The 17,130-nt window shown below is 40.4% G+C and overlaps 1 protein-coding gene across 1 annotated transcript in view; it reads right to left on the reverse strand.

Annotated features, from left to right (window-relative positions):
* PHLPP1 (PH domain and leucine rich repeat protein phosphatase 1) overlaps positions 1–17,130 on the reverse strand; it is a 206,478-nt gene that overhangs the window by 55,261 nt on the left and 134,087 nt on the right. Inside the window, exons 5-6 of the mRNA XM_032311375.1 lie at positions 1,430–1,576; positions 589–819 (exon numbers count right to left, since the gene is read on the reverse strand). Coding sequence (XP_032167266.1) covers positions 589–819; positions 1,430–1,576 — 378 coding nt within the window. The remainder of the gene's footprint in view (positions 1–588; positions 820–1,429; positions 1,577–17,130) is intronic.

A 17,130-nucleotide genomic window follows, 5' to 3' on the forward strand; every position in this document is an offset into this window, starting at 1 on the left:
TTAGAAGAGCTTCCTCCTTGTATGCTGGTTCTTTGTATATTAGAAACTAAAACTGAACCTCACATACTAAGGGATGATCACGGAGCATCTTTAATGTAGCAAGGACTATGCAAGTGTTTTTAGCTGCAGTTTAGCAAGATCGGGAATCAAAATGGGGTTCCATGCTCTTGTGAGGTGTGAGGGTGGAGGTTCTGGCCAAACTTGGGCCTAATGAGAGGTTATGAATTTTATATTTTTATAAAGAACAGTAAACTAAGGGCAGAACCATGTGGACAGAAAAATAAGAAATTATAATAAGTAGGCTAAGTAATTTAATTTAATAAATACATTATATTACATTAGGGAAGTCGAGGAGGGAAAAAAAATTAAAGAAGAGATGCTTAATGATGTTACCTATCTCAAGCCACGGAAAAGGGGGACTAAGAGATAAAATATCCACTTTGTTCTCAATGATACAGTTTTCATTCACCATAAATTCCAACTAACCAGCCTGCTTGCCTTGCAAAAGAATATCACCAAAAGTGCTCTAACCTACTCCTAAATGTAAGTCAACCACTTAAATGGGATATATTTCTTAAAAATAGTTACCTTAGATCCACATGTTTAATGTGAGGCATTTTTCTTAAAGCCTGTAGCCTAAGGGTCTCCATGCAGTTTCCAGACATACAAAGTTTATCCACAGCAGTCAATTTCTCCAAAACCTCTGGAATGTCAGTGAATTCATTGAAAGAAAGACCAAGATAACTAAGCTGATGCATGTTCTCCAACTCAGGAGGAAGGGCCTGGAGAAAGTTTCCATCCAGCAAGAATGTCTGCAAGCTAGTAAAGAAAACATAAGAATTATAGAGAGAATGTGTTGATTTTACATTTTTATTATCACTGGACAAGTTCACCAAGTATAGATTATATTATTAGGAAAAGAAAATGAATTATCATTTGCAAAATTCACAAGGGCAGGGCCCAAGCAGCAATACACCACAGAGAAAAGATCAGAGATAAGCATCTTAATCTTTTACTGGAAGCCAAAATTATGACCCATTTCCCAAGTTGGATAGGCATAAACGGGAACACCGCGGGCTAACTGCGTAGTCTGAACCAGCCCCAATACCCGTCTTCCATTGTTACTTTAAATATGAAGTCTTAGAATTCAACATAACTCAGAAAATGAGAAAGTAAGCATGTCATCTCATGGGCAGACACACTCATCTGTGGGGATCTTCAGTTCTAAACAAGGACATTTTAATTTTTTATAAGACTCTAAAGAGTACAAAAGCTAATAAATGAAATCTCCAGAAGAGCCCAATCTCTCGCTTCAGAGCCAAGACTTCCATGACCAACATAACAAGTTAACTAATTTCATAGGCTGCGGCCCCAGGGCAGCTTCCCGGAGTCTCTGCGGGGTACCGCGCGATGGGGTTGGAGTACGCACTTGTGCATGACTCCCACGGCCGCCGGGACTGCTCGCAGGGCATTGCAGGACACGTTCAGCTCGGTCAGGGTCGGAATATTGCAGACCGCTAATGGGAAGTCCCCTAAGTGATTATTGGAAAGGTTAAGACTCTTCAGCTTGGTGAACCTGTTAGAGTAAAACAACAGAAAAGATAGATGTCAGAGACGCACAACATCACATCAGTTAGCATAGCCTTAGAGATGCTCTAACCCAGTTCAGCCGGGGAGGAAACGAGCCCGCCGGAGGTTAAGTGGTTAAGCGCCCTGCGGAGCTGGAGTGAACCTCTTCAGACCCTAAGGCCAGTGTTTTACCTAAAATATAAAACATTTAAAAAAAAAAAAAATTTGTCAGTCTAGAACGAGACTGAATATCTGAAGATGGGAGTTGGACTGGAGCAATTTTGTTCTCTTTCCCCGGGGCCAGCTTCATGAACCACCACTATGCGCTCAGGGAGAGAGAGGGCTGGGGTAGGCAGATCGGCCCTTCCGATTTTCTGTGTCAGCCACACAAGTCACAAACCTTTCTGCTCCATTTCTCCCCAATACAAATCTGAAATAAAAAATTAATTTATCAGAACTATACATGCTCCCAGGGAACCAAATCTTAGAGTTCCAAATTTAAGAACCAATGATCATTTTTCGATCTCAGCCCAGCACTGATACCGCTAAGCACACGGCTGGTTCCCACTTCACTTGCACGACCTTCTCGCGCAGCCACTTCCCACATTCTCCGACTGTTTCCTCCTAGGTTTCTTTCTTTTTCCTTCTTCAACTTCTCTTCCCCGCTCCATGGTTAAATGTTTCTTACAGATCTGTGCTTTGCAGCTTCTTCCCGACCTCTACCTTGCCTTCCTTGGAAATCGTTTTCCTGCTCTGTGAACCCACCACACGCCATCTCCTGCCTCCCGGGCTATGCTACAGGATTTCCAGTGCGAAACTCAACCTACGTCTTTCTCCCAGACCAGCACTGCCTTCTGATTTCTTTTTTAATGGGCTTTTTTCTCAGTGTTTTACTTCTCTGTCCGTCCACTGCTGACCTCTACTCTTTTTTTTTTTATTATTTGACATGAGAATCAGGTTAGTTATTGCATTATGCTAATTATTTTTTAATACTGACCATACTGGGCAGTATGTACGATGCCTAGAACAGACACATACATCTTAAAAATAGATCCAATTCAATCCCATCAGCATTTTAAAGAAATTGTCATGTACTCAGCTGTTGAACTTTATAATAAAAAAAATTAAACTTTAAAAAAATTTTTTTAAAGATTTAGTTTATTTATTTGAGAGAGAGAAAGAGCACACACATACACAAGCAGGAAGACGGGGTAAGCAGAGAGAGAAGGGCAAGCAGACTCTGTGCTCAGGAGCCTGAAGCAAGGCCGATCTTACGACCCTGTGATGGTGACCCCTGCCAAGGTCAAGAGTCGGATGCTTGAGCAACTGAGCCACCCAGGTGCCCCTAAGCTTTATTTTAAATAGTAACATAAAGTTTATTCTAAACAGAAAGGTGACAATGGGCCTATCTGACAGGTTAAAGAAGCATTATGATTTTTCTTTTAAAATAGCAATTTTCTTAAATGGTGAAGTGTAGACCTAATAGTATGTTAAATTAAACAAAACAAAACCGTAAGAATTAACTGCTAAACCTGAATAATCATTTTTAATTTGCATTATACTGTACAATATGAGTCATTAGGCCTTCTTAAAACAAAGACTGCTCATCCTTTACTCGGACTAAATCATCCAATATCTATACTACATGAGCTATAATTACAGGTTGTATTATTCCTAGGGCAGAAGTTCTCAAAGCAGGGTTAGAGGACTTAACAGAGGTCGCTCAGACCCTCTCAAGAGAATTCCCAAGGCCAAAACTACTTTTGTAACGATACGAAGTGCCATTTGCCTTTTCCCATTCTCCTTCTCTCTCAGGTGGCCAGTGGTGATTTCCACCTGGATTCGCGACAGCGCACCAGACCGGATGCGGAACCAGGGGAAATCCATCTATCGTCTGTTAAGCCAGACATGGAAAGATCTGCAAAAATATAAAACAATGACACTCTTCTACCTATTTTTTTTCTTTTCTAAAATAGTTACTTTTCAAAAAAATGTGTATGTTAACAAGAATGGGTTATTTTTCTAAATGAATGCATATTAAAATGCTTTTCAGTCTAAGTTTTTAATGTGGTAAATATCAAAAGATTTAATCCACATAAATAAAAACAGCTTCGGGGCCCCAATTTTTGAGAGTAAAGGAGTCTTAAAATAGGGTTGCCAGATAAAATACAGAAAATAAACACCACATTTTTTTTTAAGTGAAAAGTCTGTCCCAAATATTGCATGGGACATACTTATACTTAAAAAAAAAAATTGTTGTTGTTTTTCTGAAATTTAAATTTAACTGGGTGCTTTTTTGTCCTTCTAAATCTGCCAACTCCATCCTGAAATAGATGAAACTGCTGTTCTAGTCCAAACAAAAACAGTACCCTACTTTCTAGATAGGATTCCTCCTTTGGTAGAACTGGCCACAGTGTAAAAATATGCACACAATTAAACTGAACTTAGAAAAAAAAGTTCCTCTAGGAAGGAAAAGACCTACCAGACATTATCCAACACAAGAGAGTGGAGATGAACCGATGACAACTCCAGGAGTTACTCAAGATAGCAAATGAAAGCATCTGCTTTTGGAAAAGTATTTGTCAATAATATGGAGGCAGGAGTGGGGGGTGGGTAGTACTTTCACCTTTGCAAACAAATTTATTAGAACCACACCAGCCCTGACAACAAAGGAAAGCAGGAGTAAGCTGAATAAGTAAAAAGCAATAAAAAGAAGAAACAAACAAAAATAAAGCTCTCGTGTGTGTGTGTGTGTGTGTGTGTGTGTGTGTGTGTATGTGTGTGTGTGTGTGTATTTGCATTTTAAAATGGCCACAGGCTGTACATATAAAAAAGTGCAATTATTCTTTGCATCAATTCAATGATAAAAGTACTACCAGACCTTATGATAACGAGAACTGCCCCCAGCCCTAGGGGCCAAGTACAACCCCCCCTCCCCCAAAAAAGAAGTCTGCACAGTCCAATAAGATAGCAACAGCCCTCCGTGACTGGTCCAAACTAAAATGGGGCCGGTCCAAACTGAGATGTTCTCTAAGCATAAATACACAACGGATTTCAAACACTTAATACGAAAAGGAATGCAAACTCAGTAATAATTTTTTAGAACAAATAGCCATTTTTATATACTGCATTAAATAAGATCTATTATTAAAATTAATTTCAATGGGTTTTCCTTACTTTCTCTAATGCGGCTTATCAGAAAATTTAAAATGAACTCATGTGGTTCACATTATACTTTTTCATGGAGAAGCATTTTCTCCATACCAAGAATAAGCAGATTTCCAGAATTTTTTACCCAAATGGCACCAAACGTGTTTTCAGGGCTTGTGTGGGCTTCCCTGGGCCCATCTTCCTCACCCACAGGCCCTAGGTGTAGACAGAACTTGGGACAGCATGTCCACAGCCTTGTGGTATGAGGGATGGAGCCAGAGACAGAATAAAAAGATGTTTGGGCCATCAGCCAGACTTCCCCACACTGCCATATCCAGTGTGGAACACCAAGGGGTCAGACGATTTTGAACGTGAACCTCTGCTTGTGAGTCATTAGATCTGCTAAGGTAGGAGGAGAGAACACATTTTATTTAACAGTTTATTAGCTTGATTACAACTTAAATATTTAGATGATGGTACAGCACCTCCATTTAAACTCTTGCCCTAGACCTGTACATTTGAAGGGCTGACTCTGATTTGTAAGTATCTTAAATTTCTCTCCTTTCTTCTCATCACAGTCCCCACATCCCTCATATTCCTCCCTGGGCAGCCCATCCCCCAAATTCTTCCCAGAAAAGAACACAGTGTTCAGTAGACTTGTTTAGCAAACAAAGCATGAATTGTTTCTGAGAACTCAAGTTCTTGGTCCGAACACATTAAAATTCATTTGTTTTGGAAACTCTAACCCTTACCCTTCTTAGAGTTCCACTTTTTCTTTACAGATGTGGAAACAGTCAGATTATAGGCATCTGCCAATTCAAAAAAGCCCTCGGGAGAAAGATAACCTAGAATCTACTTCTCTCAGGTCTTAAAATGGGGAAGAGATACCTGGACGTCAATGTTTAAGTTAAAAGAGAGATAAGAAATCAGAATGGGTAATGGATGACCTTTCCTCTCTTTACCTTCATTCAAAAAGAATGCAGAGGAGGGAGCAAGATAACAGGGAAGAAGGGAAGAAAAGACTAGAAATTTCTCGTCTCCTATAAGATAAGACATTTACCTCTGTCATGCTAATAGGTGAAACCCATAAATTATCAAATGTACACAGACTCAGATTCCAAATAAAACTGGCTGGCTTTGGAAAAATACATATTTGATGAAGTATTTTAAATAATTTTATTTTAAGCTACTATTACACTTCTTCTTCTTCTTCTTCTTCTTCTTTTTTTTCTTACTATTACAGTTCTTAAACCCTAAAAGTCAGTCCTACATTACATTCACTCCGGTCACAGATAATTCCTCATAGCTGTTCAATATAATGTAGAACACAATCAGAACATCCTAAAATTTCAGATTAATAAAAATCACTGTAATGATTATTTTAACAACTATAATGGTCAGGTTAGCAGTTACTAAGGAATGATTCTTCTTGATGTTTTAGAAACTAAAAGGACAGGAAATTCTGTAGTTTGTTTTTTAAAACACGTTATACGTCTATTCGTACACACAGTGCCAAGGCTAAAAAAGTTACCTGAAGTGGATATACCCTCTTCATTTCTCAGTTATCTAAAGTGAGAATAAAGGGGCCTTTGAAGTCATTTTCTCTTATTTCTCAAGCTCGCGGATACAGAAAGTAGGCTCAGAGAAACTGCGTCACACACAGCCTGAATATGCTGCCTTTCAACATCAATACTACCTCTCATCTCTCCGGCTCTTCTTTTATTACTTCTTACTAGAGACTTTAATATAAATAGGTACCAATTACTAATAATCCTAAGTCACAGGTCAAAGGGTGGTCTCAGAGCAGAGTATGGAAAGCCCTCTTTTTTTCAGCCTCCCCTCCCCCTACAGAGAGTGGTGCCCCCTCGGCAAAGGAGGACGATGGATATTTTGAACACCATGTGCAATTCCATTTAAAGCAATGCAGCCACAAGCCAGGGCCCACCAACTGGCCAGCAACCTACGAGGCCTGACTTCACTCTGCAGAGCAAGCAATCTGCTTTAAAGAAAGAGCTGTAATTCATGCCCATTTTTTTTTTAAGATTTTATTTATTTATTCATGAGAGACACACAGACAGGGAGGCAGAGGCAGAGGGAGAAGCAGGCTCCTTGCAGAGCAGAGAGCCCAAAATGGGACTCAGTCCCAGGACCCTGAGATGGTGACCTGAGCCGAAGGCAGCCGCTTAGCCATCTGGGCCACCCAGGAGCCCATGTCCATTTGTTCTGTAACAGAGCTCAAAGTAGGGGAAAAATCAAGATAACATTTATCCAGCATCTAATAGAGTAATCTTAGTTAATTCTTAAAGCTAATGGGTGGTATTATAACATTTAGTCAATGACAATGGGCATTGTAGGCTTCTAGAACTGAGGTCTCAACACAAAGTTCCAAGGTACAATTTTTTTTTTTTTTTTTTTAAATACTAAGTGTCACAAAAAAGTACAGTCAGGGGTGCCCGGGTGGCTCAGTCAGTTAAGCCTCCAACTCTCGATTTCGGCTCAGGTCATGATCTTAGGGTTGTAGGATCTGGCCCACACCCAGATCCACGCTCAGCTCCCTGACTGCACCCTACTTCATGCCCCGCACTCTCTAAAAGACGGATCAATTTTGAAAGGAAGGAAGGAAAAGTGCAATCAACTAAATACTTGATCATCTATAAAGACAGAAAACTCTAATTATAACATCATACACAAAGAAAAACTGGAGTCCCTCCCCAACTAGGTACCCTAAGGGCCATATAACAAAGTGTAGGATCGCCTGGCGGGGGTGGGGGGGTGTCTTAAAATGATGGAAGGTCACCAGGCTTGTTTTTCATGATCCTAGACGCTATTGATCTTTCTCCTTTCTCAGCATGTAACCACTCAATCTACCCACACTCAAAATGCAATGGACAAAGTTCTTTACGGATATTTAGGAAACAAAACCAAATCAATAGTATGATGATTCTTTGGAGACATAATTAGTTTTAGATCCATCTAAATCTTTAGTAATCTTTCCATAAAAATATAGTAATTTGACCATAAAATAAATGACAGTATGGCGGAGGTACTCCGGTTTTTAAACCTATTCAAATGTAATTAAATGGGAGTTATGTGTTGTGCTCATGAAGAGGAAACCATACCTGCTCTACTCAATGATTCTAACAGAGAGAAATCAATATTATTTTCTGGAGTTATTATTCACTACAAGTGGGTCAATTAGAAAAAGATTCCCTGGTGATTGGATTTCTGTTTCATAGTAACAGTCCATGTTTCACTTGTTTTTTTTCCCTGTGGGGGAACATACTAATACACTTTGGAAATTATTAGGCTCCAATATTAAGTAATGAAGGACCTGCTCGAGCGCTGGAGTTGTAAGCCTAGCTCTGGGCTTAGTCTCCTGCTTTCCATGAATTATGAAAAGCAAGCTCCCTAATGGCTCAGAGTGGGTGTACCACAGTGGAGAGCTGCCAGGCTCTCAGTGCTCTGTAATTCCCACTGCAGTAGCCTTTAAGAGGATTGCTTTTATTTGATTACTGAAATAATACATGCTCATTTTAACAAGTCGAACTATAGGAGAATATAAAGAAGACATTAACGGTCTCTCCTACGTCCTTCCAAATCCGATCCCTCCTGAGATGACCAGTGTCAAGTATGGTGTACAGGCTTCCAAAGCTCTTCCTCCCCAGAGAGCACATACATGCATAAATAGGAGATAACCCCCCTCTTTTTTTGAATGGGCTTATACCACACACATTTTTTCTATGACTTGTTTTCTCATCGACTACAGACAAATCATCTTTCGGAGGCAGTACGTAAAAGTCTAATTCACTCTCTGACCACTGTATACTACACAGAGTACAAACGTACCCCAAGTGATCCACCCATGCCTCCACTGACTGACGTCACGAGTACTCCCAGCTGTTTTCTGCTGTTAGGAATCATTCAGCACATCCTCTTGTGCATCGGTGTTTTCATTTTGCAGTATTTGTGGGTGCCCAATGACTTACCATAATTCTGAAATCGAATAGGCTCTGAAAATTTAAAAATTTTTCACTGATTCATGTGGTGACAAAAGTTGACCTGTGCTGATGTGAATATCCTGACATGAATTTGTTCCCTTTAGAAATATAAACGTGTCTGCTCACAGAGCCCCAAAGCCTGCTAGACGTGCTATATAATATACGTTTCTATATTATCTTTAATAATCTGAAACTCTGAAATCTGAAACACAAATGGCCTTAAGAATTTTGGGTCAGGGACTGCAAACCTGTTTTTCTAAAACTGTAACTGATGGGCCCAAGAATATGTGCAATTTAAACTTTAATATGTACTATGAAATTACGAAATGTTGTAGGAATTCACAATCACCCCTGTTGGAGAGAGCTCCTTTCTATGTTCCTTTCACTAGCACTTAACGTTGGCATCCTTTCCGCTGTGGCCAATCTGATGAGCAAAATGTGGTATCTTTTTGTGGAGTTCATCTTCTTTGGGATACACATTCATATCCTTTGCCTGTTTTCCTACTGGGTTATTTGTCGTCAACTTAATAACTTGTAGTTGCTCCCCCGGTATTAACTGCCACACCCACTGTCATATGCCGCTATGTGTCACATGACACTCAGAGCTTCCTGTTTCATCTTCCCCCACTCTGTTTGTTAATCATAACTTAAGCCACACACTAATTTTTATTTGCTCAAATTTGACATTCTTTTCCCTGATGGAGTCTATTCTTTTCACCTTGCTTGGGAAGGTCCTCTTACCTCACCCCAAAATGGTACAAAAGTTCTCTCATATATCCTCATATTCATGTATTTTATTTCATACATTCAAATCTTTATTTCACCTAACACTTATTTCTTACATGTGAAGCTTGGTAGAGGTCTACTCCCGTTTTAGGGGGCCTTGGTGGGGGTGGTGTCTAGTAGTTAATTATGCCAACAGCGTGTATTAAATAAATCACCATTTTCAATATTCATTCAATTTAACATTCATTCAATTTTATATACCAGGAAAAGAGAGAACAAAAAGAGAAAGCCTACTACTGTTCAAATAAAACGAAGCGAAAACCGTAGGTAAAAACAAGCCACAGGGGCACCTGGGTGGCTCAGTGGGTTAAAGCCTCTGCCTTCAGCTCAGGGCATGGTCTCAGGGTCCTGGGATCGAGCCCCACATCGCGCTCTGCTCAGCAGGGAGCCTGCTTCCCCCTCTTTCTGCCTGCCTCTCTGCCTACTTGTGATCTCTGTCTGTCAAATAAATAAATAAAATATTTTTTTTTAAAGTTACATTTACTTTTTATTTCTCTTTTTCCCCAGGATAATTTTATAAAATCAAATGGCTGCTCTTCGGTTCTTCCTAAGAGCCCAGCTGGTGTCGTGGAGACTATAAAATGCTTCGATTAAACAATTCATTTGACAGAGTAACTTGTCTCCTTTATCTGTAGAAGTATAATTCTTGGAAAGAGTATCAAAGTACTTTTAAAATATGTGTACTGAATGCACTCTCTCGAGAAGCATTAAACCAGTGAGTGAAAGAGACGCTGCTCAGCAGCTTCTTAATTTACCCTCCTTGCACTTTGAATTGACTCCTCTAGCACAGAATTGCACTGTTTGTGAACTTTGTCCCACAGCCATGTTTTAATATTTTTGCCTAACCCAGGTATGACCTAGGGCAACCAGGGAAACAGTATTTATGTCAGAAAACAAAACAATTTGCAAAAGACTTAAAAGGCGCTCTTTCCCTGGATACAGAAGGAAAGAACGAGTATCTTTTGCCCCATGTTTCTCTCGGACACATCTGTGGCTGCGGTGGCCTGAGAAACATTTGAGTCACTGAGGCCGCTTCAGAACTGCTGGGAATGCCTCCTCTTCAGAAACCATGACTCAGCTCTGTTTAGCTCTCATACCCCAAACTCCACTGCCCTGGGACTGAACTCTCGTCGGTGACTTCTCCGCTTCTTGGTGCAGTGATTTTTCCTGTTGTCGCTTTAGGACGAAGTCCACCAGCCTCGCACCCAGTGAACACCTGCCAGGGTCTTCTGGGAGTTTCGGCGTGCATACGAATGTACAAATGCTAACCTGGCACACAACCAGCTTCTCAGCACTTGAGCCAAAATACACAGAAACCATTCCATCGTAATCCTAATCACCATTAATGACTCTCAGCACAAGCAAAACAGGCGTATCACCCTTTCATATGACTCGAAAACAAAAACAGACACACGCATATCTTGGATAAAACTGTATTGGAGAAAAATTTTCTTAAGAATTGCTTCAGAATAAGTAGAGGAAGCTACAAGTCACAGACATAATTTTTCCAAAATAATAATCAAGGAAATCAAGAACACTCCGTGTTGGCAACAATTACAATGGACATATTGCTGAGATGCAAATTAAAGCATTCCCTAAAGACAGACATTTCTATTTTAATCCTCTTTTTAAAATGATTCAAATAGGAGGTGCTTACTGGTTACTTACTTTGTGCCAGACCCAGGCTAAGTTAACCCTATGTATACAACAGCCAACTAGACAGAGCTCCAACCCACAGGGGTGGGGGAGGGGGCGTGGCTGGCTCCCATGAATCAAGTAAGTACATTATATAGAAAACCACTCCAGGGACACCTGGATGGGCTCAGTCAGTTAAACACCCGCCTTCATTCAGCTCAGGTCATGATCCCAGGGTCCCCACAGCAAGTCCCACAGTGGGCTCCTTGCTCAGCGGGGAGCCTACTTCTCCCTCTGCCTGTTGCTCCCCCTCTTGTGCTCTCTGACAAATAAATAAATAAAGTCTTGAGGGAAAAAAAAAAGAAAAAAGAAAACCACTCCAAATCATAAGATGGTAATCATGTGGGAAGAGTAGTCGCTAGATATACAGTAATCTACAGTAACCCCGCACTAACCAAATTCATGAAAACAGTGAGTCACAAGAAGCATAAATCTGTCTTCTGATTCTTTTATAAACTGGCAATACAATGAATGAAACGACAAACAAGCGTTATGTTATTATGTTACAGTTAAACTTATCTTTCCTATGAAATGATTTCTTTATTCAATTTATCCATGACTACCTTTTCTCATTTTCTTACAAACAGATCTGCCCAAAGCCAACTCAATTGCAACATCATTCAAGAGATGTTTAATATTAACCACCACGCTAGCAGGAACAAAGAACAAAAATGTAAAAAGTAGAAAACAAATCGTTATTTCCAATCGTCTTCTCAGAGGAAAGAAAGAGAGAAGCCCCATAAAGTATACTTGGATAAAATCCCAGTCGAGTCATACAAGGATATATAAAAATGAAAACTAGATAACATCTCTATCACAGATATCAGATTATCAAAGGAGAAAATGAACGTAAGCTAAGGTCGAAGAGAATAATTATATCATGAAAATGTGCTTAGACATAAGCAGTTTAAGCTCACCTCTCAAATAAACCAGGTATATCTGATAGTTAACAGAAAAAGTCCAGTACCCAAGAGTTTACTAGATACAGTAAAAGTCTAACCATCCATTCAGTAAACATTGCCTGAATTTGTATTATGCACAAAGGTGTGTAAAGCATACAAACATGAATTACAAATGGTTTTCACCCCCCAGGAATTTAAAAAATAGTTTGGGAGCAAAGGCGCTATAATACAAAGCACAAGATGAAAACTTACTGGAAAAAAAATCACGGGTACTTACAGAAGAGAAAAGTCACTTTGATCAAAGGGACACAAATAAGAGTTTAATGGGGAGATGCGGATTGGAAGAGAGGACATTCAAAGAGAATAAATTTAACATGTCCTGTGAAAAATGCAGTTTCCTGGGACGCCTGGGTGGCTCAGTCATTTAAGCATCTGCCTTCGGCTCAGGTCATGTCTCAGGGTCCTGGGACAGAGTCCCCCACCAGGCTCCTTGCTCAGTGGGGAGCCTGCCTCTCTCTCTGCCTACCACTCCCTGTGCTTGTGCTCTCTCGCTCTCTCTCTGGCAAATAAATAAATAAAATCTTAAAAAAAAAAAAAAATGTTTCCTGGGTCTCACCACAGGGGGTTCTGACTCCTCAGGGATGGCTGGAAAAAAGATAAAAAGATTTCCTTGTTGCCTGTGAACATCCCATGTGATCCTGACATAAGCATTCATAAATCATATTTTGAGAAACTCTGATTTGGGAGGGCAAAAACTACAGGGTATACTTGGGAAACATTAAGCAAATGATAGCGTTAAGCAGAAAGAGCTGTGGATGTACAGGGCGCACAGAGACTAAGCACGGAGCGCCTCAAACTCCAGATGAAGACACTGTTATTTCCCTATGAAAAAACCTGAATAGAGAAGTGAAATAGTCTACGTGAGGAGGCATGGTTTTGTGTGTATCATTAAAATCACAGGACATCTCTGCTTTCCTTGATGGGCTTCCCCTACACACACACACACACACACACACACACACACACACACCCCTACCTCTCTACATGGGGTGAAAGGTGCATTCTGGCAGAAATCTTACAATGAGAAAAAAAAAAGAAAACTAGGTGGGAAGTCGGACTTTCCCTCATGTTCTCTTGTTAATTACAGGTCCCACAGACATCACCCGGGAGGGCTGGGTGTCTCCTCCTTCAGAGAAGGCACTGGGAAACCATCTGCCAGCACTGGTGCCGTCACCCTAACCCGCCCGGGGACAGGACAGCGGGCGCGTGACTCCTCCCGTTCACAGCTCTGACTGTGGTGATCGTGGTGAAGGACAGCAGAACTACAGGCACTCTTAACAACAACAACAACAACGCTCACAGATTTTTCATTTTTAACATGTGTGTGGGCAGAAAGAACTCCAGAGCGCGCGGAGGCTGTCCGAGCTGAGGCAGAGGAGAGAGGGAGGAAAGGGCATCACGGGGTTTCCCTCGCAGTTCTTGCACTGGCAGACAAAGGGTTTTTTCCAGATGTCATTAGGAGCAGCAGGAATCATGTTGCCAAGTCATGACGACGCTTTACCATAAAAAACCCACAAAATGAGCATCACCGGCCGGCATCTCCCTGCATGCATATCACTGTCCCCTAAAAGCTCTGTGCGGAGGGGAAAGTTGGTCGCCACTCAGAATAACAAACACGTGCAAAAATCTGTTCGACATTAACCACTTGCAGGTAAGGTAAAGCTTGGACAGTACAGCAAAGAGTTCAACTAGAACAAACGGAAGAATGGCACCGGCCAGAATACAACAGCCTCACTGGAATTAAGCCAAGGCTTCTGAAGATCCCTCCTTTCTTTTTATTTAAGTGGGGGGAAAAGTTAAACATCTTAACGGATCCCAAGAAGTCAATAAGGCAGCCGGTAATTTAATACAGTCTGGCTGATAAAGAAATCTTTTGTTTCTTTCTGAGCTCCCTCTTCTTCGTGCACCATGTGAAGGAAGAAGAAAATCAGCTATTATTTTCAGAAATGAGGTCGGGGGCCCACACCAAGGTGAAGACCAAAGGCTACGCAGTTTCAGTGCCCCAAGCACCAAGCGGAGGCTTTCCTTTGATCAGGGAGGGAAAATGGGAGTCGTGTGAAATGGAAAGCTTCCCGAGAGGATCAAAATTCCATCTGAAAAAAAAAAAAAAAAAAAAAAAAAAATTCCATCTGAAAAGCAAAGCTGTAGAATAAAGGAACTTCCAGTGTTGGGAAGAGTTAACTGAAAGAAGGGCATTCTACCCAGTCTATGAAATTCCTTACACACTTGGCAAGCCCCACCAAACCTCAGTAGTGGAAATTCCTTCCCAAGGTTACTCTTCCCTGAGCAGCCCTTGTGCTAAGTGCTCTTTAACACACCGGCCGTACCCTTTCTGTCGCACTTAGCACTTGTTCACTTGTAATATTTCTTTATATGGCAGAACATCTTCAAAGAAGCTGAAGTCGGGCTAGGTACTGCAGTTCTAAGGCTGGCAAATGAACTGCAAAAAATATTTTAGCATGCGGCTCCTGGTTCTACTCTTAATGGACCACCACCATTCCCATTCAAAGGAAGTTTTCAGAAATTACGGATAAAAACACAATATTAAAATCTCTTCCTTTAAAAACCTGGAAAGGTGAACTTCTGGGATGGGTAAGTAATGAACATGAATAACTTCGTAGCTCTGGAATGCCAAGATCCCCAAAAGAACAGAGTAGGAAATAAGGTCATTTGTTTTCCACTCCATGGGGGATTAAAAATGTGGAAAATTGAGCTTTCTAAGAAGAAGGTACTTGATAAATTCCAGGCATAGCTACGAGTTTCTCAATGCTCATTTCTTCATAGCTTTCATTCTACTCCACCCACACACTCGCAAACCCAACTCAACCTCATCCCTTCTCCCCACTGTTCTCCCATTTGAAACATCTCTGCTCCCCTCCCTATCCCTCTTATTCTTTTCAGCTAAAACACATTTCACATTTAAACAGAGATCAAATCACTTCTCTCCTCCAAGTCTTTAATTCATGCTGTCCTTGATCCAAAGGTAATTGTGATCTCTACCTTAAGTTACATTGTACCCATTTTATACCACAGCCTGTAAGACACCAATGACAAGCTTACCCCTAAGTTCCTTGAAACTGATCTCCAGGTACTATGCAATGTAACATGATGGATGTACCATCTTTCTAAATGACCACTGTCCCCTTAAAAAGAAACTTTAAGCACTAAATGCACCAAATGGTGCTACTGAATGCTCAAAGCATCTTTTGGATGCTCTTTTCTGAAAGTTTTAGGATCACATTTCTTTGATTATCCTTGGTTGTGGGAAAACTAACAATTCAACTCAACAAATATTTATTAAGGGGCTTCCCATATATATATAATATATATATATTATATCCTGTGGGGGGGGGCAGCAGAGAGGGAAGACAAATATAAGGAAACTCCATCTCTGTCCTCAAGGACTTCATATAGATGGCAATGTCTGAAGTTTTCAGATGTTTATTATAAATGGTACACACTTGGTAAATGCACTAAGTAGAGAGAAAGCTAACAATTCAGAAGACAAAAGGTCACAAGGGAACAGGAAATAACTAACAGCTTCAAGAAACAAAGGTCATTACAGACGTGCTTTGAAGGGGAGGAGGATTCACTGGGTCTGGCGGGTGAAAAGCAGGAGACGCACAGTCCTTGCAAGGTGAATGTGAAGCGTGTTGAGAGAATGCTGAAGAGACTTGTAGCTTTTTTTTTTTTTTTTTAGGAAATCCAATGTCATATTGTCTGTTTAAAATCTAATGTTTCCTTTCCCAACTTCAAATCCCTTCTTAGGAATGTCTTTTTTCATCATCTTTTCTGAATCACCTTGCCATACAGGCGGTCCTCTCATCTTCCCTTCAACCAAAGAGAAACAGAATGATGAATGACCAGTCTCCCTTCTTCCCCATGTGGCTGCAATACCTTTTGCAGAGCAGGGGGTACACTCAACACAGTGCTGAATGAATCAGGATGACTCCCACCACCACCATTTGCTCACATACTCAGTCCTTTACATCATACATACTGAACGGCAGACCTGACAGCAGGTCCTCCCTCTGAGGAAGAACAAATCCCTGCTCCCTAAATTCAAAGCAAACAAGATAAATGCAGAAAACAGTAAAAAAAAAAAAAAGAAAGAAAGAAAGAAAAAAAAAAAAGGTGACAGGCTCAAGTCAACTCTTTCCTTACGGCACCTGCGCTGAAAGTCACTCAGGCAAAAATTTAATGCGACATCAAGTGTTTACAAGTTGAAGCAACAAACACAGCTATTCCTAGGCACTGTATCTTTACAAGAGCAGACGCTTTTTTAAACTATTGCATAAAATATTGTGAAACTGTGAGGACCATAGTAACAAAACAACAACAAAGTTCAGTCTCCAAAGAAGAATCTAAAAAAAAAAAAAAAATCTGATGGTGGTAAACCTAAGAGGATTGATTTTTTTTTTTTTTTTGCCTATTTCAGGATCACATAAGGTAAAAAGCACATAAGTAACAATTCTGCAGACACATGATTTACCAAATAATTTGAAACACCAACTTCCACTGAAATTGGAATAATAATCTCCCTATAAAAAAAAAAAAATCAGCTCCATTCTTAGAACTTGCTACCAGAGCAGGGAATCTGAGTCGCTTCCCTTATTCATGGATGGAAGTAATAGATAATCACCAGCCATCAACACAACCGAAACACAATCAATTTGTATTTATGAGAGTAATTATTAATTTGTCTAATTTCTAACATATAGAATTACGGTTGAAGTGTGTTTTGATTATCATCAATTTGTCAAATATTAAAACATAGGCTTATCCATAAAAGTGATAGGCAGAACTGAGTAATACATTAAAATGATCTAAGGTGAGGATGTTTAAGTTCAAATGTGGGGGCAAACTTTCCAAGCACCACGGGCAAAGCTCCGGAAGCAGGCACACACAAATTCCTCCCACCAAACTCTGCTTCTGCGTTTGCTCTGTGCGCGGCTCGCTGTGAGTGCGCG

This window comes from Mustela erminea, chromosome 13 (genome assembly GCF_009829155.1).
Source record: "Mustela erminea isolate mMusErm1 chromosome 13, mMusErm1.Pri, whole genome shotgun sequence".
NCBI classification, from domain to species: domain Eukaryota; kingdom Metazoa; phylum Chordata; class Mammalia; order Carnivora; family Mustelidae; genus Mustela; species Mustela erminea.